The sequence below is a fragment of the Salmo trutta genome, chromosome 19 (assembly GCF_901001165.1).
Source record: "Salmo trutta chromosome 19, fSalTru1.1, whole genome shotgun sequence".
Taxonomy (NCBI): Eukaryota; Metazoa; Chordata; class Actinopteri; order Salmoniformes; family Salmonidae; genus Salmo; species Salmo trutta.
The window spans coordinates 56,021,894-56,046,231 of NC_042975.1; the positions used below are offsets into that span (position 1 = coordinate 56,021,894).

Consider the following 24,338-nt stretch of genomic DNA (forward strand, 5'->3'; position numbering starts at 1 on the left):
CAAACAAACAGACCAATCCCTTTCATAATTTATTTAAACAATAAAAGCTAATATAACCAACATTTCTGAAAATGTATATTATAGCGTTTTGGAATGAAACTCTTGGTACACATTTCACTAAAAAGCCTAATAACAATCCAAAATGTAATTTAAACTAGTAAAACAATTTGAAGATTGCATTAATTTAGGTAGAGCATTTACCTAGCATTCATGAGTAATGACCTATCAATTAATGTATTATAATCATTATACTAACTATGGTACTTATCAGCAATATTAATAACATAATGGATATAAAATGTAACTAGTATATTTTTTTGTTAGCTTTTCATTCATTACAACCCTTACACAGTGGTCTAAGTCTTTTCAGGAAATTAACGAAATCCAACCCCAGGCTCTTTTCTGAGTTTTTTAATAATTGCATAGGATGTTGTTTAGAGGTCACTCATGTTATATCCAGTTCAAGGATACCGTTTACATTTCTCCCTGTAAACATACCAACTAAACAAGAATTTGGTGTTAGACCAGTTTATTCTACGCTATACGTATTTCTTGTAAATTATCCTTTACCCTGCAATAGGACGCCGAGTAGCTGAGGTATTAAATTTAACTGAAATCCACTTTGCAAATTAAACGCCTAACAATAACCGGACTGTCACTGGGTTGAAACAATATAAGTACAATACATACAAAGAAATATACATTCTCGAGATGTCAACTATACCTATGCTAACATGAATTATACAGTACAGTTTACATTCATATAAATGAACAATTTGGGATTTTCACTCTACTGTAAATGTGTACATGTGAGTCCCACTCTCTCCTTCTATGTAGTGTACTCATGGGGAGGGGGAAGGCAAGATCTTGGGAGCAGGGGCGATCGCTGGAGTTAGTTGAAAGCTGGGTTGCGAGCCCCCGACAAGATGGTCGGTGGGGCCCTCTTGCCCTTGAGGAGGGTAAGGGATAAGATGAAGAAACACAGGCTCATTACACCAAGGATGATGATGCCTGAGATAAGTGCGCTGGTCACCGTGTTCATCCGAAACACTGGGCTGTTTAGCTGAGCTACAACAAACAAAAAAGACCAATGAAAGCAATAGGGCAGTTGATTATTATTACAATAATGATAATGCCTGCTAAAATCTAAGAAGAAAAGTAACAGGGACATTGCTATTTCAGTATTTCTTTAGAATTTCTTGCATCAAAGTAGTTAAAGGAAGACTAGTCGCAATAATGTAAAAATCCTATTGGTACCTTTTAATGCGCGACACTAAACAGAAATCCGAACAAGCTTACACATACTTTAACCCAACTTATTACCATACTATTACAATGTTATTGACACTTATTTCTGCGCTGTAATGTTAAAGGAATAGTTCATTCAAATTACAAATATTGGTTTCTTTACCCTGTAAGCAGTCTATTGACAAGGTATGACAGCAATCCATATTGGCCAGGTTTTGTTGACCTGGCCACGTCCAAATGCGCATTTCAAGTCCAAATCATATTTAAGTATGTAAAATATATTGTGTAGCGAAATCAAGTTACTTTAAGATGATTTGGATGCGAAAAATGCAAATATTCATTTTAGAAGGGAATCAGAAGGAATAAGAGTTTAGGTTGATTATCAGGAACTAAATATGAAGGGCTTACCTAGTTGTGAGTTGTTCATTGGAGTGTCATCTGTGGAACATAAAAAGGCAATTTAAGAGTACACCACTTCTCTACATGTACCAGACCTGGGTCAAATACACATACAATTATTAAAGTGTGCTTAATTTAGTTTGGAGTTTGCACTTTAAGGACTTCTTCATTGGGTCCATTGTATCTGTGAAATTAAATCAAGCACACATCAAGTATTTGAAAGTACCTGACATAGACCTAAAATTAGGGGTGATGATAAGATGACGCTGACAGACATGGCAGCTCTGCTTCTAGCTCCTAAGCAACTTCGGTCACTTTAATAATGTTTACATACCACTTTACTCCTTTCATACTCTATTCTATTCTACTGTATTTTAGTCCATGCCACTCTGACATTGCTCATCCAAATATGTATTCATTTCTTAATTCCATTATTTTACTTTTAGATTTGTGTGTATTTGTCATGACTTCCACCGAAGTCGGTTCCTCTCCTTGTTCAGGCGGCGTTCGGGGGTCATCGTCACCGGCTTTCTAGCTACCACCGATCCATGTTTCTTTGTCCATTTGCTATGTCTTGATTGTTCACACCTGGTTCCTATCTCGTTATGATTATTTCCCTATTTAAACCCTCTGGTTCTCATGATGTTTTGTGCGTTATTGTTTTCCTGTTTGTCGTGTTAGTTGTGTTTCGTCAGCATTGTTTATCCCTGCTTGGATTTTGACTCATGAGTTTTTTCTAGAGTAAATTAGTTATTTTACTCAGTTCGGTGTCCTGCGCTTGACTCTATTCCTCACCTCCACTATACTGACTGACAGAATAACGCACCATATTATGGAGTCAGCAGGCGCATCAGTTCCTCCGGTACTAGTAGAGGAAGAAGTCCAGCAGCACGCTACAATGCTACAACATCTTGGCATAGCCATGGATCGCGTGCTGCTCACCATGGAGCGTTGGGAAAAAGGGTTTTTTCCTACAAATTCATCCACATCACCTCAACCAACACCACTGCTGCCCACCGCTCTGTCAATTGGACCCAGTGGGATTAGGCTCTCGCTTCCGGGGGCGTATGATGGAACGGCTGCCGGGTGCAAGGGTTTCCTGCTCCAGATGGAACTATACCTGGCAACCGTTCACCCAGTGCCCTCGGGATACAATGCATTCTAGTTGTCATGTAAACGTCTGTCAGACCGAAGATGTTATAATAAAACAAGGTGAGGGATGGTTCACTCATCTCTCGAGTAAACTTTTGGAATTAAATTATGGAAGTGAATGATGCAAACAGACCCAACTCATCTTGTAACCTCTTGTCTTTGGTTGACACGAAAAAACAATTATGATTGCGCACAAACTACCCATCGTCGGATTATTTCAGATTTTTGGAAAGTGTTTGTCAATTATTTCGATCACTGGTGAGGTCACACATGATGTGATGAATTGTAAATAGTCATTTCTATTAGTTAATTTAAAATATGGTTTCGGTCAGCCAAGACTTAGCTAAATATGACCGCTTGTGTTAGGTCACTCTTTCTTCAGTTAGCGCTACAACTAATGTAGCCTACATTTTCCGGTTTGGATGAGAATTGTGTTATGCTGTCGCCACTTCAGACATTCACAGAACATTGCATCCAAAAATAAACTGCTCACATTGAGGACATAATGTTGTAAAGACTGTTTGTGCAAAATGTTTCTGTGCAAAATCAGTGTGGCCAGCTCAAACACTGACTGTTGGGTAATCGTAACTGGACATTCTAAGTGTTCTAATCACACCGGTTTGAGCGTACGCTGTAGGGACCACTGTAAAATGATCACACCCATGTGTTGTATGTGTAAAAGGGCTAGGGGTTTTTTCCTAGCCACCGTGCTTCTGCATTGCTTGCTGTTTGGGGTTTTAGGCTGGGTTTCTGTATAAGCACATTGTGACATCTGCTAATGTAACAAGGGCTTTACAAATACATTTCATTTAATTGATGACATGAAGTAATAAGAGCTATTGTTTTAAGATATTATTGACGTAGGTTGCCCTAAATGGAGAGACCCACAAGGCACTTTAAGGGAATGGTTTGTCACACCCTGATCTGTTTCACCTGTCTTTGTTTGTCTCCACCCCCCTCCAGGTGTCGCCCATCTTCCCATTATCCCCAATGTATTTATACCTGTGTTCTCTGTTTGTTGCCAGTTCGTCTTATCAGGTCTTACAAGCATTCTTTCCTGCCTTCCTGTTTCTCTAGTTCTGTTTCCTAGTTTTTCCCAGTTCTGATCATTCTGTTTGCCCTGCTGTCCTGTACCTGCCTGACTCTGACCTGATTATGAACCTCTGCCTGCCCTGACCCTGAGCCTGGCTGCCGTCCTGTACCTGCCTGACTCTGACCAGATCACGAACCTCTGCCTGCCCTCAACCTGCCCTTTGCCTGCCCCGTGTTCCTAATAAATCATCTAAGAACTGTACTATCCACCTCCTGTGTCTACATCTGGGTCATACCCTGAGTCATGATTTGGTTAGGTATAAGAAATTACACTGATCAAAAATATAAATGCAAGATGTAAAGTTTTGGTCACATGTCTCATGAGCTAAAATAAAATAACCCCGAAATTGTCCATACTCATGAATATCTGATTTCTCTCAGATTTTGTGCACACATTTGTTTACAACTTGTTAGTAAGCATTTCTCCTTTGCCAAGATAATCCAGCTGAACCTCTCTGGGAAATGTGGGACGCTAGCGCCAAATTCAAAACAACAAAAATCTCATAATTCAAATTTCTCCCACATACAAGTATTATACACCATTTTAAAGATAAACTTCTCGTTAATCCAACCACAGTGTCCGATTTCAAAAAGGCTTTACGGCGAAAGCATACCATTAGATTATGTTAGGACAGCACCTAGACAAGAAAAACCACACAGCCATTTTCCAAGCAAGGAGAGGAGTCACAAAAACCAGAAATACAGCTAAAATGAATCACTAACATTTGATGATCTTCATCAGATGGCACTCATAGGACTTCATGTTACACAATACATGTATGTTTTGCTCGATAAAGTTCATATTTATATCCCAAAACCACATTTTACATTGGTGTGTAATGTTCAGAAATGTTTTGCCGCCAAAACATCCGGTGAATGAGCACATCAATTTACAGAAATACTCATCATAAACTTTAAAAGATACAAGTGTCATGCACAGAATTATAGATAAACTTCTCCTTAATGCAACCGCTGTGTCAGATTTCAAAAAAGCTTCACAGAGAAAGCACACCTTGCGATAATTTGAGTACAGCCCTCAGCCATCAAAACAAGCCATCCGCCATGTTGTGGAGTCAACCAAAGTCAGAAATAGTGTTATAAATATTCACTTACCTTTGATGATCTTCATCGGAATGCACTCCCAGGAATCCCAGTTCCACAATAAATGTTCGATAAAGTTCATCTTTATGTCCAAATACCTCCATTTTGTTCACGCGTTTAGTCCAGCATTCCAAATTTACTAAGCGCGCGAGTTTAGTCAAGACGAAAAGTCAAAATAGTTACAGTACAGTTTGTAGAAACATGTCAAACGATGTATAGAATCAATCTTTAGGATGTTTCTATCATACATTTTCAATAATATTCCAACAGGACAATTCCTTTGTCTTTAGAATTGAAAGGAAAGACAGCTTGCTCTCACGGCCATGCGCATGACTGAGCTCATGCAATTTTCCAGACAACTGATACAATCAGCTCTTATTCTCTCCCCATTCATAGTAGAAGCCTGAAAGAACGTTCAAAAGACTGTTGACATCTAGTGGAAGCCTTAGGAAGTGCAATCTGACCCCACAGACACAGTATATTGGAGAGGCAATCCCTTGAAAAACTACAAACCTCAGATTTCCCACTTCCTGGTTGGATTTTTTCTCAGGTTTTTGCCTGCCATATGAGTTCTGTTATACTCACAGACATCATTCAAACAGTTTTAGAAACTTCAGAGTGTTTTCTAAGCTCTCTGGGCTAGGTGGGACGCTTGCGTCCCACCTACTCAACAGCCAGTTGAATCCCATGGCGCGTTATTCAAATACCTTAGAAATGCTATTACTTCAATTTCTCAAACATATGACTATTTTACAGCATTTTAAAGACAAGACTCTCGTTAATCTAACCACACTGTCCGATTTCAAAAAGGCTTTACAACGAAAGCAAAACATTAGATTATGTCAGCAGAGTACCCAGACAGAAATAATCAGACACCCATTTTTCAAGCTAGCATATAATGTCACATAAACCCAAACCACAGCTAAATGCAGCACTAACCTTTGATGATCTTCATCAGATGACAATCTTAGGACATTATGTTATACAATACATGCATGTCTGTTCAATCAAGTTCATATTTATATCAAAAACCAGCTTTTTACATTAGCAGGTGACTGGCATGTGACTAGCATTCCCACCGAACACTTCCGGTGAATTTACTAAATTACTCACGATAAACGTTCACAAAAAACATAACAATTATTTTAAGAATTATAGATACAGAACTCCTCTATGCACTCGATATGTCCGATTTTAAAATAGCTTTTCGGTGAAAGCACATTTTGCAATATTCTAAGTAGATAGCCCGGCATCACAGGGCTAGCTATTTAGACACCCAGCAAGTTTAGCATTCACCAAAGTCAGATTTACTATAAGAAAAATGTTATTACCTTTTCTGTCTTCGTCAGAATGCACTCCCAGGACTTCTACTTCAATAACAAATGTTGGTTTGGTCCCAAATAATCCATTGTTATATCCAAATAGCGGCGTTTTGTTCGTGCGTTCAAGACACTATCCGAAAGGGTAAATAAGGGTTACGAGCATGGCGCATTTCGTGACAAAAAAATTCTAAATATTCCATTACCGTACTTCGAAGCATGTCAACCGCTGTTTAAAATCAATTTTTATGCCACTTTTCTCATAAAAAAGCGATAATATTTGACCGGCAAAGCCTGTTTACATTCAACGAGAGAGAAAGTAAAAGCATGGGATCCCCTCGTGCACGAGCCTTAGTCTGACGGCCCTCTGATCGGCCACTTTCCAAACGCGATAATGTGTTTCAGCCTGGGGCTGCCTCGATATCATTCAGCTTTTTCCCGGGTTCTGAGAGCCTATGGGATCCGTAGGAAGTGTCACGTTACAGCAAAGATCCTCAGTCTTCAATAAAAAGAGCCAAGATTAACAAGAACTTGTCAGACAGGCCACTTCCTGTTCAGAATCTTCTCAGGTTTTTGCCTGCCATATGAGTTCTGTTATACTCACAGACACCATTCAAACAGTTTTAGAAACTTTAGGGTGTTTTCTATCCAAAGCCAATAATTATATGCATATTCTAGTTACTGGGCAGGAGTAGTAACCAGATTAAATCGGGTACGTTTTTTATCCGGCCGTGTAAATACTGCCCCCTAGCCCTAACAGGCTAACCAAATCTACTAATTATATGCATATTCTAGCTTTTGGCCCTGAGTAGCAGGGTTTACTTTGGGCACGCTTTTCACCCCAGTTACTCAATACTGCCCCCCTTTCCCAAAGAAGTTAAACAGCATGCTGGGGACAAAAAACGCCACTGTAAAATGTGCAGTTTTGTCACACAACACAATGCCACAGATGTCTCAAGTTTTGAGGGAGCATACAACTGGCATGCTGACTGCAGGAATTTCCACCAGAGCTGTTGCCAGAGAATTTAATGTTAATTTCTCTGCCGTAAGCCACATCCAACATCGTTTTAGAGAATTTGGCAGTACGTCCAACCTGCATCACAACCACAGACCACATTTATGGCGTTGGATGGGCGAGCGGTATGCTGATGTCAACATTGTGAACAGAGTGCCCCATTGTCCATAGCATAAGCTAAGGACAACAAACACAATTGCATTTTATCGATGGCAATTTGAATGCACAGAGATGACATGACGAGATCCTGAGGCCCATTGTCGTGCCATTCATCTACCGCCATCCCCTTATGTTTCAGCATGATAATGCACGGCACCATGTCGCAAGCATCTGTACACAATTCATGGAAGCTGAAAATGTCCCAGTTCTTCCATGGCCTGCATACACACCAGATATGTTACCCATTGGACCTGTTTGGGATGCTCTGGATCGAGGTGTACGACAGCGTGTTCCAGTTCTCACCAATATCCAGCAACTTCGCACATAAACTGAAGAGGAGTAGTACAACATTCCACAAGCCTCAATCAACAGCCTGATCAACTCTATGCGATGAAGATGTGTTGCATTCCATGTGGAAAATGGTGGCCACACCAGATACTGGTATCTGTGACCAACAGATTCATATCTGAATGTGAAATCCATAGATTAGGGCCCGAATGAATTTATTTCAATTGACTGACATCCTTATATGAACTGTAACTCTTTGAAATTGTTGCAATTCTATTTTTGTTCAGTGTATACAGTACCAGTCACACACCTACTCATTATGGGGATTTTCTTAATTTTCACTATTTTCTAACACATCATGTAGGATCAAAAAAAAGTGTTAAACAATATATTTGAGAGTCATCAAAATAGCCACCCTTTGCCTTGATGACAGCTTTGCACACTCTGTCACACCCTGACCATAGAGAGCCCTTGGTTCTCTATGGTGTAGTAGGTCAGGGCGTGACTGGGGGTGTTCTAGTTCAATATTTATATGTTGGTGTTTTGTATGGTTCCCAATTAGAGGCAGCTGGTAATCTTTGCCTCTAATTGGGGATCATATTTAGGTAGCCTGTCACGGTTGTCGTCGGATTGAGACCAAAATGCAGCGGGTATATGTGTACTCATCTTGTTTTATTAAGGAAAGAAGGAAAAACCAAAAGAAACACGTACACCAAAAGAAACACAATGATGAATAAACAGTCCTGTAAGGCCATAAGCTATACATGGAACAATCTCCCACAAACTACAAAACAAAACACATACCTATATATAGGACTCTCAATCAGAGGCAACTAAAAACACCTGCCTCCAATTGAGAGTCCAACACCCAAACCCAGACATTGAAATACAAAGAACTAGAAATAACATAGAAATACAAACATAGAACATAACCCAAAACCCGGAACTAACAAATCAAACCCCCTTTAAATACAACACACACACACCCCAAACCACATAAAACAAATATCCTCTGCCACGTCCTGACCAAAATTAAAAACAAATACTCCCTCTACTGGTCAGGATGTGACATTACCCCCCCCCCCCCCCCCCCAAAGGTGCATACCCCGAATGCACCTAAACAAAAACACAATAAAAAAATAAAAAATATAAAAATATGGACTAAAGGGAGGGAAGGGAGGGTGGCTGCTGTGAACGACGGCACCTGTGCTACACCCCCCCCCCCAACCCACCTATACTGGAGGTGGCTCCGGTTCTGGCCTACTGCCCTCCAGACTGTAGGCAGACTTCCTTGGCTCCGGACCGCAGACAGACTCACTCGGTTCCGGACCGCAGGCAGACTCACTCGGTTCCGGACCGCAGGCAGACTCACTCGGTTCCGGGTCGCAGACAGACTCACTCGGATCCGGATCGCAGGCAGACTCACTCGGTTCCGGACTGCAGACTGCAGACCCATTCACCCCTCTCTGAACTGTGGGCCGTCTCACTCGGTTCTGCACAGTGGGCCGTCTCCCTTGGTTCCGAACTGTAGGCCATCTCACTCGGTTCCGGGCTTACTACTCTTACCGGATACTCATGACGGGGTACTGTTGTCGGATACTCTGGACGGGGCACTGTTGCCGAATACTCTGGACGGGGCACTGTCGTCGGATACTCTGGACGGGGCATTGTCGTCAGATACTCTGGACGGGGCACTGTCGTCGGATACTCTGGACGGGGCACTGTCGTCGGATACTCTGGACGGGGCACTGTCGTCGGATACTCTGGACGGGGCACTGTCGTCGGATACTCTGGACGGGGCACTGTCGTCGGATACTCTGGACGGGGCACTGTCGTCGGATACTCTGGACGGGGCACTGTCGTCGGATACTCTGGACGGGGCATTGTCACCGGATACTCTGGATGGGGCATTGTCACCGGATACTCTGGACTGGACACGGTTACCGGATACTCTGGACTGGGCATTGTCGTCGGATACTCTGGATGGGGCATTGTCACCGGATACTCTGGATGGGGCATTGTCACCGGATACTCTGGGCTGGACACTGTTACCGGATACTCTGGACTGGATACTGTTACTGGATACTCTGGACTGGACACTGTTGCCGGATACTCTGGACTGGACACTGTTGCCGGATACTCTGGACTGGACACTGTTGCCGGATGCTCGAGACTGAGCTGACACACTGGAAGCCTGATGCGTGGTACTGGATGTGCCAGTCTGGGGACACGCACCTCAGGGCTAGTGCGGGGAGCGGGAACAGGACGAGTCAGACTGGGCTGACGCACTGGAAGCCTGATGCATGGTGCTGGAAGTGCCAGTTTATGCACACGCACTTCAGGGCCAGTGCGGGGAGCAGGAATAGGACGGGTTGGACTGGGTTGACACACTGGAAGCCTGGTGCGTGGTGCTGGCTTAGGATGTGCCAGTCTGGGGACACGCACCTCAGGGCTAGTGCGTGGAGCGGGAAACACTGGACCGTAGAGGCGTACTGGCGGTCTCGAGCGCAGGACTGGCATCACCCGTACTGGCTGGATGCCCACTTCCCCCTGGAAAATGCGGGGCACTGGTACTGCGCATACCGGCCTGAAAATACCCGGCCTCGCCACAGCACCCATCACCCCTAAGCACGGGACCTGTCCAGTCTTATGTTGCCCAAAAAAGGTACAGGGATTTGGCCTGGGGCTCAATCCTCGCCCAGCCAAACTACCCGTGTGCCCCCCCCAAAAAAAATCTTGGGGCTGCCTCTCGGGCTCCCTTAACTCCTCCACAGCCCTGGAAATGCCTATCCTCAACTCTGCCCATGTCTCACGATAGTCCCTCCGTTGCTCCTTCCTCCGCTGCTTGGTCCTTATTTGGTGGGAGATTCTGTCACGGTTGTCGTCGGATTGAGACCAAAACGCAGCGGGTATGTGTGTACTCATCTTCTTTTATTAAGGAAAGAAGGAAAAACCAAAATAAACACGTACACCAAAAGAAACACAATGACGAATAAACAGTCCTGTAAGGCCATAAGTTATACATGGAACAATCTCCCACAAACTACAAAACAAAACACATACCTATATATAGGACTCTCAATCAGAGGCAACTAAAAACACCTGCCTCCAATTGAGAGTCCAACACCCAAACCCAGACATAGAAATACAAAGAACTAGAAAGAACATAGAAATACAAACATAGAACATAACCCGGAACTAACAAATCAAACCCCCTTTAAATACAACACACACACACCCCAAACCACATAAAACAAATATCCTCTGCCACGTCCTGACCAAAATTAAAAACAAATACTCCCTCTAATGGTCAGGACGTGACATAGCCATTTTTCCCACCTGTGTTTGTGGGATATTGTTTTGTGTTAGTGTGTTGAGCACTATGACTTCACGTTCGTTGTATGTTTGTTGTTTTCTTAGTTTCACTTTAATAAAATATGTGGAACTCAAATCACGCTGCGCCTTGGTCCGACCCTTTCTACGAGCGTGACACTCTTGGCATTCTCTCAACCAGCTTCATTAGGTAGTCACCTGGAATGCATTTCAATTAACAGGTGTGCATTGTTAAAAACACATTTGTGGAATTTCTTTCCTTAATGCAGTTGCGGAAATCAGTTGTGTTGTGACAAGGCAGGTGTGGTATACAGAAGGTCAACCTCTTTGATAAAACACCAAGTTCATATTATTGCAAGAACAGCTCAAATAAGTAAAGATAAACAACAGTCCAAGTCAATCTGGAAAATGTCAGGAACTTTGTAAGTTCCTTCAAGTCCAGTGTCAAAAACCATCATGTACTATGATGAAACTGTCTCTCGTGTAGTCTCTCGTGTAGTGTGATGGTGTGGGGGTGCTTTGCTGGTGACACTGATTTATTTTGAATTCAAGGCACACTTAACCAGCATGGCTACCACAGCATTCTGCAGCAATTCGTCATCCCATCTGGTTTGCGCTTAGTGGAACTATAATTTGTTTTTCAACAGGACAATGACCCAACACACCTCCAGGCCGTGTAAGGGATATTTGAACAAGAAGGAGAGTGATGGAGTGCTGCATCAGATGACCTGGCCTCCACAATCAACAGACCTCAACCCAATTGGGATGAGTTGGACCGCAGAGTCAAGGAAAAGCAGCCAACAAGTGCTCAGCATATGTGGGAATTCCTTCAAGACTTTTGGAAAAGCATTCCAGGTGAAGCTGGTTGAGAGAATGTCAACAGTGTACAAAGCTGTCATCAAGGTGGTTACTTTGAGCATTTTAAAATATATTTAGATTTGTTTAACACTTTTTTGGTTACAACATCACTCCATTTGTGTTATTTCATAGTTTTGATGTCTTCTATTATTCTACAATGTAGAAAATATTGAAAATAAAAACCCTTGAATGAGTAAGTGTGTCCAAACTTTTGACTGGTACTGTATGGTGAAGGTTCTATGGTCGTATGGCAGTGTGAAGATGTTACCATATTGGTTATACCAATAAGTTTAAATGAACAGGAGATACAGTAGGTGACCACAGGTCGATGTCAGATGTTACTTGTTTGTATTACTCTCCACCTATATTTCTTTACATAGTAGTTAACCCCATCTACAGATCGGCAATGATATCACTTTTTAGACCAGATTGAATATGACTGAAAAAGTAGCTTTTTAAGAAAACAAATAACACATTTTCAATTGTGGCAAAGACACCAGTTATACCATATGCAGTCAGATTGAAGAGAATTGGCACCCTTGATAAAGATGAGCAAAAAATCAATAATATGAGCTATACGGTATGCTCAATAATTTATTTTAAATGCTTTTGTATTTTACCCCCTTTTTCTCCCCAATTTCGATCTTGTCTCATCGCTATAACTCCCAAACGGAATCGGGAGGTGGAGGTTGAGTCATGCGTCCTCCGAAACATGACCTGCCAAACCACGCTTCTTAACACCTGCCCACTTAACCGGGAAGCCAGCCGCACCAACGTGTCAGAGGAAACATCGCTCACCTGACGACCGAGTTCTGCCTGCAGGCGCCCGGCCTACCACAAAGAATCGCTAGAGCACAATGAGCCAAGTAAAGCCCCCCCCAGACAAACCATCCCCTAACCCGGACAACGCTGGGCCAATTGTGCGATGCAGTGCCTTAGACCGCTGCGCCACTCGGGAGGCAAAAATAATTATTTTATACGAATACATCTGTTCCGATAAAGAGATTGTTTAACAAGTTATATTATATGTAGATTAAGGATATCAATGATCTGGAAAAGTTCTGCATGGAGGAATGGTCTAAGATCCCTCTCAATGTGTTCTCCAACCTCAGAAAACATTCAAAAAAGGCTCATTGCCATTAACCTCGCAAGGTGAGATATTGAAAAGTATTGAAACATAGGTGCCAAGGCTTTTGACCTATATCTTTAAGGGAAACAAATATTACTTCTTAATATCTGAGCAATTGTATTAAAATAAAACAGAATTTTCAAATGTTTTGAGCATACAATAAGGCTCAGTATTTTTTTGCTAATCATTATCAGGAGTGCCAACAATGTTGGACTTTTTCCACATTTTGTTGTGTTACAGCCTGGATTTAAAATGGATTAAATGTGAAAAGTTTTGGTCCCCTAATGTAAAAGTGGAATTATGTTTTTGACATTTTTACAAATTAATAAAAAATGAAAAGCTGAAATGTCTTGAGTCAATAAGTATAAAAGCCCTTTGTTACGGCAAGCCTAAACAAGTTCAGATTTAAACATTTGCTTAACAAGTCACATAATACATTGCATGGACACAGTGTGTGCAATAATAGTGTTTAACATGATTTTTGAATGACTACCTCCTTTCTATACCCCACACATACAGATACTTCTAAGGTCCCTCAGTCAAGCAGTGAATTTCAAGCACAGATTCAACCACAAAGACCAGGGAGGTTTTCCAATGCCTTGCAAAAAAGGGCAACTATTGGTAGATGGGTAAAAAAGCAGACATTGAATATCACTTTGAGCATGTTCAAGTTATTAATGACACTTTGGATGGTGTATCAATACACCAAGTCACTACAAAAAGATACAGGCATCCTTCTAATCTCAGTTGCTGGAGATGAAGGAAACCGCTCAGGGATTTTACCTTCAGACCAATGGTGACCTTAAAACAGAGTTTAATGGCTGTGATAGGAGAAAACTGAAGATGGATCAACAACATTGTAGTTACTCCACAATATTAACCTAATTGACAGAGTTAAAAAGAAGGAAGCCTGCACAGAAAAAAATTCAAAATCATGCATCCTGTTTGCAACACGGCACTAAAGTAATACTGCAAAAATGTTGCAAAGCAATTCACTTTTGTTCTGAAAAAAATGTTTTTGGGGGAAAATCCAATGCGGCACCAATGCGATTACCACAGTCCGTATTTTCAAGCATAGTAGTGGCTGCATAATGTCATTGGTATGCTTGTAATTGTTAAGGACTGGGGAGTTTTTCAAGATAAAAAAAAAATTACGGACTGGAGCTAAGCACAGGCAAAATTCTAGAGGAAAACCTGGTTCAGTTTGCTTTTCACCAGACACTGGGGGATAAATTTACCTTTCAGCAGGACAATAACCTAAAACCCAAGGCGAAATCTACACTGGAGTTGCTTACCAAGAAGACAGTGAATGTTCCTGAGTGGCCACGTTACACTTTCAACTTAAATCTGCTTGAAAATCTATGGCAAGACTTGAAAATGGTTGTCTAGCAATGATCAACAACCAATTTGTCAGAATTTTGAAAAGAACCATTGTTCTTTTCAAAGATTGTACAATCCATGTGAGCAAAGCTGTTAGCGACTTACCCAGAAAGACTCACAGCTGTAATCACTGGGGATTCACAAGGGATTCTAACATATACTGACTCAAGGGTGTAATTACTTATGTAAATTAGATATTTCTGTATTTCATTTTCAATAAATCTGTAAACATTTCTAAAAATGGGTTTTCACTTCATCATTATTGGGTATTGTGTGTAATAATATTTAATACATTTTGAATTCAGGCTGTAACAACAAAATGTGGAATAAGTCAAGGGGAATGGATACTTTCTGAAGGCACTGTATATGTGACTCACCACCTGGATTCGGTCTAATTGTCACGTCCTGACCAGTATAAGGGGTTATTTGTTATTGTAGTTTGGTCAGGACGTGGCAGGGGTGTGTTTGTTTTGTGTTGTCGGGGTTTTTGGGTTGTGTTCTATGTTTTGTATTTCTATGTTCTATTTTCTAGTTTTTCTATTTCTATGTCTAGTTTATTGTTTTGACCTTCAATTGGAGGCAGCTGTTCCTCGTTGCCTCTAATTGAAGGTCCTATTTAGTATGGGTGTTTTTCATGGGGTTTTTGTGGGTAGTTGTTTTGTGTATAGCTGTATGCCTTACAGGACTGTTTGTCGTCGTTGTTTTTGTATACGTGTGTTTTGTTTTGGTTTTCCTTCTTTCTGCCAATAAAAAAAGAAGATGAGTATACAGACTCCTGCTGCATTTTGGTCTAATTCCTACGACGACCATGACAGAACTACCCACCACCAACGGACCAAGCAGCGGAGGAAGGAGCAACAGGAAGAGGGATGGACATGGAAGGAGATGAGGTTGAGTTTATCCAGGGCTATGGAGAATTTAAGGAAGACAGAGAGGCATCCCCAAAACAAATTGGGGGGGGCACACGGGGAGTTGGGCAGAGTCAGGATGGAGACCTGAGCCAACTCCCCGTGCTTATTATGGGGAGCAACGAGTCAAGAAAGCACCGAGCTATGGGGAAATGCGCACTGTATTGAGAAGAAGCATTCAAAGGCCGGTGCGATCGGTGGAAGCTCCTCAGCGTGGCCAGGCTACATTTACCATCCAGCCAGGATGGGTTGTGCAGGAGGTGCGCTCCAGACCTCCAGTGCCTACTCATGGCCCGGTGTATCCAGTTCCTGCTCCTCGCACTAGCCCTGAGGTGCGTGTCTCTAGTCTGGTGCCTCCAAAGCCAGAACCACGCACCAGGCCTCCAGTTTGTCAGCCCAGTCTAGTGCGTCCTGTTCCCGCTCCTCGCACTAGCCTTGGGGTGCGTGTCTCCAGTCTGATAACTCCAGTACCAGCCCCACGCACCAGGCCTCCAGTGCGTCAGCCCAGTCCAGCTCGTCCTGCTCCTGCTCCTTGCACTAGCCCTGTGGTGCGTGTCCCTAGTCTGGCGCCTCCTAAGCCAGCCCCACGCATCAGGGCTTCAGTGCGCAGTCCCCGTCCAGATTGTCCGGCAACAGTGCCCCGTCCAAATTGTCCGGCAACAGTGCCCCGTCCAGAGCGTCCGGCAACAGTGCCCCGTCCAGAGCGTCCGGCAACAGTGCCCCGTCCAGAGCGTCCGGCAACAGTGCCCCGTCCAGAGTGTCCGGCAACAGTGCCCCGTCCAGAGTGTCCGGCAACAGTGCCCCGTCCAGAGTGTCCGGCAACAGTGCCCCGTCCAGAGCGTCCGGCAACAGTGCCCCGTCCAGAGCTTCCGGCGATAGTGCCCCGTCTAGAGATGGCCCACAGTCCGGCACCAGCAGAGACGGCCCCCAGTCCAGAACCGCCAGAGTCGCCCTCCAGTCCGGCGCAGCCAGAGTCGCCCTCCAGTCCGGCGCAGCCAGAGTCGCCCTCCAGTCCGGCGCAGCCAGAGTCGCCCTCCAGTCCGGCGCAGCCAGAGTCGCCCTCCAGTCCGGCGCAGCCAGAGTCGCCCTCCAGTCCGGCGCAGCCAGAGTCGCCCTCCAGTCCGGCGCAGCCAGAGTCGCCCTCCAGTCCGGCGCAGCCAGAGTCGCCCTCCAGTCCGGCGCAGCCAGAGTCGCCCTCCAGCGACGCGCATCAGCCCGAGGTCTCCAGCGACGCTCATCAGCCCGAGGTCTCCAGCGACAGAGATGGCCCACAGTCCGGAACCGACAGTCACCCTACAGTCCGGAACCGGCGCAGCCAGAGTCGCCCTCCAGTCCGGAGCTCGGAGGTCTTCAGCAATGCTCCAGAGACTTCGGGAGGGGTAAAATACATTAAGCATTTAGCGGGGGTGGACAGGTTAGATTGGGGAGTAAGGCCGGAGCCTGAGCCACCTCCGTAGTAGGAGGTTGGGGAGGGGGGGGGTGTAGCACAAGAACCGTCGGTGACGGTGGCCACCCTCCCTTCCCTCCCTTTAGTTAGGATTATTTTTTTGTTTTGGGGTTTATTTTTTTGTGTTTATTTTTTGTCTGAGGTGCTTCTGGGGTCTGCACCTTTGGGGAGGGTACTGTCACGTCCTGATCAGTATAAGGGGTTATTTGTTATTGTAGTTTGGTCAGGACGTGGTTTGTTTTGTGTTGTCGGGGTTTTTGGGTTGTGTTCTATGTTTTGTATTTCTATGTTCTATTTTCTAGTTTTTCTATTTCTATGTCTAGTTTATTGTTTTGACCTTCAATTGGAGGCAGCTGTTCCTCGTTGCCTCTAATTGAAGGCCCTATTTAGTAGGGGTGTTTTTCATGGGGTTTTTGTGGGTAGTTGTTTCGTGCATAGCTGTATGCCTTACAGGACTGTGTCGTCGTTGTTTTTGTATACGTGTGTTTTGTTTTGGTTTTCCTTCTTTCTGCCAATAAAAAAGAAGATGAGTATACAGACTCCAGCTGCATTTTGGTCTAATTCCTACGACGGCCGTGACACTAATGTAGCAAAATGTGAAAGTGTTTTTTACATTGATAAAAGCAGAGCTACAAATGGTATATCATACACTGCATTTGAGGAACAATGGAAAGTAATTGGGCTTTGAAAGTTGATCAACTTGTAAACTCACTTTTGAGAAAATCACCTTAAAATGTTTTGGTATCTAGTGAAGAGCTCTTTGTCTACAACCATTCAGCATCGTTCACAACCTCGTAAGCTTTTGCCCCACCCATCTCATTTCACTCGGAGCGCACAGTTGACGCTCTGGCCGATGATTTTTGTTTACCTCTGGATAACATGAAAACAGCCTAACCAGCTCTGCTGACAACAATTTCATTACACTTTTTTCCAGACATTTACTGACACCGGCCACATTCAACGGGTGTTGTATACACGTCATGTAACGTTAACTAACGAGCCAGCCAGCTAACGTTAGCTAGTTAAACAACAATGTAGACTAGGGGCCAGGGAAAATGTTGGCCTTTTATAAACGCAATTCTACGTCATTTGACTGGAGACTGGAGGCTACTTTGACAATGACAAACAGAATCTGAGAGCAATAAAAATGACATCGTCGTGAGTCCAACAGCCTAGGTGTGTGGAGACACATATTGTATGCTACAATATGAGGAGGAAATTATAGCCCTAAAATTGCTTTCCAGTTTCAATGGCTCACCCAATGATGCACAGCTCACTCGCTGGTGGTGGCCGATGCGCTCGTGCAAAAAAAAGAGGCTCTCTCAGCAATATTTCAAAGTTGATCAAATATTTTGGTAGCCTACAGCATAGTCTTCTCTTTTCAGCTGGAGCCATTTGCTTCCAACCTGTATTTTCCCTTGATTGGATTTGAAATAGGGCAGGTCCTCACCAGACATCACTGGCAACAACGTCGCCTATGGGCACAACCCACCATCGCTGGACCAGACAGGACTGGCAAAAAGTGGTCTTCACTGAGTCGCGGTTTTGCCTCACCAGGGGCGATGGTAGGATTTGCGTTTATTGTCGAAGGAATGAGCATTACACTGAGGCCTGTACACTGGAGCGGGATCGAATTGGGGGTGGAGGGTCCGTCATGGTCTGGGTTGGTGTGTCACATCTTTGGACTGAGCTTGTTGTCATAGCAGGCAATCTCAGTGCTGTGCGTTACAGGGAAGACATCCTCCTCCCTCATGTGGTACCTTTCCTGCTGGTTCATCCAGACATGACCCTTCAGCATGACAATGCCACCAGCCATACTGCTCATTCTGTGCGTGATTGCCTGCAAGACAGGAATGTCAGTGTTCTCCCATGGCCAGCGAAGAGTCCGGATCTCAATCCCATTGAGCACGCCTGGGAGCAGTTGAATCGGAGGGTGAGGGCAACGGCCATTCCCCCCAGAAATGTCCGGGAACTTGCAGGTGCCTTGGTGGAAGAGTGGGGTAACATCTCACAGCACTGACAAATCTGGTGCCGTCCATGAGGAAGAGATGCACTGCAGTACTTAATGCAGCTGGTGGCCACACCAGATACTGACTGTTACTTTTGACCCCCCCCCTTTTGTTCAGGGACACATTATTCCATTTCTGTTAGTCACATGCCTGTGGAACTTGTTCAGTTTGTCTCAGTTGTTGAATCTTACGTTCATACAAATATTTATACATGTTAAGTTTGCTGAAAATAAACACAGTTGACAGTGAGAGGGTTTTTCTTTTTTTGCTGAGTTTAGGTGCGAAATATAGGTCCCCGGATTAGACCATTTGCTATTTTGTAAAAGATCACTCTTTGCATTCCATTGTCCAGGGAAGGAGGAGACAAAATGTTACATTTGACTCTAGTGGGACTTGAACCCACAACATTTACACTATCTATTGCCCCACACAGCTTTTCTGATAACAAGCCAAATTGAGAATCTTACGTGTGCCGGACTAAGCCCGTCTCCATCAAAGTAACCTAGTTCAACAACAGTGAACAAAGTGCCAACACTGCCTAATATTAGGTTCTAACTAGAAAAGCAAACAGCTCTGGGAAACAAAAATTAACATCCTCTAGGGAGCCAGCTAGCTAATGTTAGCTAGCTAGCTAACAGTACACTTTAGCTTAAGACATATAGCTAGCTAGCTAAACAATGAACCTAGCTAGGTAAACAACGTTTAAGATCACACACACGTCATGTTAGAAAATGAGCCAGCCAGCTAACGTTAGCCAGTTAAACAATGACCAAAGTGGCAACAATGCCACAGTGCTGGGAACTAACCAACCAGGTCCAATGTTAGCTAGCTAACATTAGACTAAATAGAAAAGCAAACGGCTCTGGGAAACAAATAATAATGTCAGATAGGGAGCCAGTCAGCTAACGTTAGCTAGCTAGCTAACAGTACACTTTAGCTTGAAAAGAAACCACTTTGTCAAAATTTGAGATGTGTAATATATGAAAATGTAGCTACCTAAGGCTAGACTATCAACATGCATCATGGACACATCTCTCTGTCAGGAATGCCATCCTTAGTTTGAAGACGTAATCCGGAGACAGGGGTTTTCTCCATCTCTTTAGCTATCAAAACTTGATCCTCCAGAAAATGGAGAGCAACACTTATGCAGCTCCACTACACAATACGTTTATAAAAAAGCAGCGTTCGACAGGATTACCAACACAGACTGACGAGCTCAAATAGACAGACGCTTTCTTTACGGCAGACCAATCCAAACTCCTCTTTCAGCATGTCCAGCCCACATTATCTCAGTCAATCATGGCTAGTGGGAAGGTTGCTAACTTTTTCTGTGGCTTAACCAACAAGGCTCATAATTTAACAACTTTATTCTTATTTACAGATGGCATACAAGTTTGTTATTAACGTACATGAAAGTTCACATGTTCGATTAGGCATTTCTGCCAAAAAACGCATTTGACAAAAAAAAAATGTTTACGTTCAAACTGCTCTCCTGTGAAGTGGTGACTTGCGACTTACGCCTAGTTTCCTGAATCGGGTCACATATAGTAGTATAATACCTCAAAGAGTACATTAAAAACATTTATTTAACTAGGCAAGTCAGTTTTAGAACAAATCCTTATATTCAATGACAGCCTACACGAGCCCGGGCCAATTGTGCACCGCCCTATGGAACTCCCAATCACAGGCGGTTGTGATACAGCCTGGATTCGAACCAGGGTGTCTGTAGTGACACCTCTAGCACTGAGATGCAGTGCCTTAGACTGCTGGGCCACCCGGGAGCACAACATTTGAATTGGATCTTGCGTTGGGTAGGTCTGCATTCTCTCCTGTTCATTCAACTCTTTAGAACAGGGGTGGATTTAGAATAGGGCATGTGCCAGGGGTGGATGATTGAGGGGGAGGGAGGAGGTGGACAGTGGCGAGGCATACCGCTCCTTGTGATTATTGGCCCAGCAGTAATGATAGCGTTTCCTGATGCAGAGTTTGATTCCGTCCTCTCTGAGACGTCCCGCTTCTTTCTACTACCACAGATCTGTGGAGACAAGACAGGGATATGTGGCTTTAATCCAAATATTTTTGCTTTGAGTTCAAATTACCAGCATGTTACTAAAAGGTACCAAGTCATTGCTTTGTTTCTCATCTTGGTGTGAATGCCTTTTGGACTAATATTGCCAGAGGTCACCCTCAGAACCTCACCGGCATGAGCATGGGGCAGTCATCGGCTCGACACAGCTTGGTAACGCAGTGCAGGAAGACAGTAGACATTTTCTGGTTCTTGTGCTTGACAAAGCGAAACACTTCAAAGGCAAAACGGCCCATTTGACTCTTCCCATTCTCAAACACAGTTGTCTGTGGGTCTTTGTCACAGCTGGTTCAGAAACAAAGGCAAAACAACAAAACAGATTGGAAAAATCACACTACCGCACTGTTCAAGGAAATTGCTTCAGAGAAACATGCATAAGAATTACCTAAAGAAGAGGTCATAGCGAAGTTCATCATTTGGATTCCCAGAGGCGGTGGTGTAACAGTAGTCCATCAGAACATTCCATCTATTTTAGCAGGGAGAAGGAAATATGGTAAATGGTCATGAAAATAGGTATGATTGCGCAACTAGGATCAAACAATCTGAAAGAGGGGTCTGGTTTTATCACCTCAGGACAAGGGCCTCCCTTTCTCCAGTAAGGTTAGCATTGAGTCACTGAGGATTAGGCTCCGTCCCTTTCAGTCGTGGCGTCTGTCCTACCATGTGTTATCGGCAGGGATAGTAGGTCAGTGACAGCGGGGCCCCAGCAAACAAGTCCCATTGGCACGATGTGGGCTAAAATATTGTCCCCATGATGGCTGCCAACATTTGGGCCAATGAGCCTTTGATCATTGACTACATTGGCCACCAAGGCATTTGCCATTTGTTTCCCAGTGTGGGCAGCCCATATGGAAAGGCAGCCCTCACTTTGCCTGAAATAATGCCATATTTTCCCAGCAACATGCCCACATTGGCACAATGGCCCGTGTTGGGTTGGTGTGGGCTTGTTGTGGTCTGGCCCATGTTAGGCTGTTGTGGGCTAGCCCATGCCAGCCTTATCCACCGAATACCCACATGGGACCAATGGGGTGATGTTTGTGGGGCGTTTCTTAATTGACACAGTAGTGACACAGTTAATAGTATTATGGGCCCCTCCTCTTGAATTTCCCTTTGATTTTTGTTCAACACTTTATTTGGTCAAGAAGAGCTAAAAATGTAATGAGTCTGTATAATTATCCCATGGTCCTCTGTATCTCAGTTGGTGGGCCTGCACAACGAGGGGGCTAAAGATTCAAACTTTAGCCCCCTCAGTTTTAGTTTTATGTTCCTATTTAAAAATAGCTAAAAAGTTTAAAATGCTTGAGTGACAGGTTGGCGCCCCCAAAAAATCTGTATCTCCGCAGCGCTGTGTCAGCATTATGGACAGGGCGCTCTGCGGTGTGTGAAGGCAGCCTGGTTTCATAGACTAGACATAGTAAACGTAGTAAATGTAAATCCGGGACACTTAAATTAGTATGATATGTTACGTTTGGTATCATTAAATAAAGCAGAAGGTTACTTAAAGGTGCAATATGCAGAAATCGTGCCGCCATTTCCTGATTGCTAAAATTGAATAGTTTGACTAATTTCAGTTTGTGACAAAAAAAGCAGTCATTCTGTAGAGAATCATTGTACCATCTAAACCGCTGTGAAATACATTTTCAATAACTAAAAATATTGTATTTTCAAAAAAAAACTTAATGGGAAGCATAGAATAGTGCACATAGAACAGATCTATTACTTCTTAGACTTGCTTTCAATGAGAATGAGAGATCTCTAACTGAACATTTATATATGAATTTGGTCGGATTGCCCAAAAAGTCACATTTTGTACGTTTTGCAAATTCACAACATATTGTACTTTTAGCAAATTTGCAACATATACAAAAATGGATGGACATTCTGAAATTATACATACCATACAAAACGTTAGCCCTAAAAATGCTTTCCAGTTTCAATGGCTCACCCAATGATGCACAGCTCACTCGCTGGTGATGGCCGATGCACTCGTGCCAAAAGAGAGTCTCTCTCAACAATATTTGAAAGTTGATCAAATATTTTCAGCAGGAGCCATTTGCTTTCCAACCTGTATTTTCTCTCGATTTTATTTGAAATATTGCAAAAGGCCTGTTTTGTCTGCATGCTGTTTTTTCACTGCCAGATTTACTGCACGTTCCTGACTGTAGGCTAGTCCATGTTATTAGGCTACAATCCACAGCTATTGATCCTCTGTCGCTAAATTATAGGCCTTCTCATTGTGTAATAGGCTATTCTGAATTATTATTCATTTCTGAACAGACAGCAGTAATTCTATAACTTTGGCAAATGTATTTCAATTGATCAGGGGTGATGCAGTTCATTCAGAACCCTTCATGTGGCTATGATTCTATAAGGAAATAAATGATGTAGTGCAATGCTTGAGAGATGCAGGCTCATGTCTATCAGAGTAGAGAGAGAGAGAGCAAGATCATAGAAAGTTAAAAAGTTAGAAAGCATAAACCCGGGCCAACCCAAATCAACTTTAGAATGTTAGGCCCAGGCTGAAATTCTATTTTTTAACATTACACTGTTTGGTGGGGGCAGGATAATTAAATAATAGACAACTCGAATGAACTTTGATCGCTTTTATTAGACTTTTTACATTAAAAATAATATCTTACATTTCAAATAATTTCATGCCAGGAGAGGTACAGGATCCGGCCAAATAGGTTCTGGAACAAAACAGTCCAAAATGGAGAGGTGCCGGATCCTGTTCCAGCAGGATTCAGCTCAAATTAAACTCTATGGGATGGTTGCGCTAACTAGGCTAATGTGATTAGCATGAGGTTGTAAGTAACAAAAAAAATCCCAGGACATAGACCTTAAATTCTAGTTAATCTAACTGCACTGTCCAATTTACAGTAGCTATTACAGTGAAATAATACATTGCTATTGTTGGAGGAGAGTGAACAACTATGAACTTGAAAATGTATTAATAAACAAATTAGGCACATTTGGGCAGTCTTGATACAACATTTTGAACAGACATGCAATGGCTCATTGGATCAGTCTAAAACTTTGCATACACAGCTGCCATCTAGTGGTCAAAATCTAAATTGAACCTGGGCTAGAATAATAAACTCAGCAAAAAAAGAAACATCCCTTTTTCAGGAGCATGTCTTTCAAAGATAATTTGTAAAAATCCAATAACTTCACAGATCTTCAGTGTAAAGGGTTTAAGCAGCGAGTCGGAGTCAGAAGCAGAGCATTCTCTGGTCTCTACTCCTCCCGTTCCGGGGTCTGAGACTCTGAAGCTTCCCACCGTTAGCTCTGACAAATTGAAAACCCTAGTCATTAGTGACTCCATTACCCGCAGTATTAGACTGAAAATGAATCATCCAGCGATCATACACTGTTTACCAGGGGGCAGGGCTACCGACGTTAAGGCTAATCTGAA

At 43.2% G+C, this 24,338-nt stretch overlaps 1 protein-coding gene across 1 annotated transcript in view; it reads right to left on the reverse strand.

Annotated features, from left to right (window-relative positions):
• Positions 1–330: 330 nt before the first annotated feature.
• Positions 331–24,338, reverse strand: part of LOC115155023 (zona pellucida-like domain-containing protein 1) — a 72,428-nt gene continuing 48,420 nt past the window's right edge. Inside the window, exons 7-11 of the mRNA XM_029701811.1 lie at positions 21,309–21,389; positions 21,037–21,208; positions 20,770–20,872; positions 1,657–1,686; positions 331–1,068 (exon numbers count right to left, since the gene is read on the reverse strand). Coding sequence (XP_029557671.1) covers positions 893–1,068; positions 1,657–1,686; positions 20,770–20,872; positions 21,037–21,208; positions 21,309–21,389 — 562 coding nt within the window. The 3' untranslated portion in view covers positions 331–892. The remainder of the gene's footprint in view (positions 1,069–1,656; positions 1,687–20,769; positions 20,873–21,036; positions 21,209–21,308; positions 21,390–24,338) is intronic.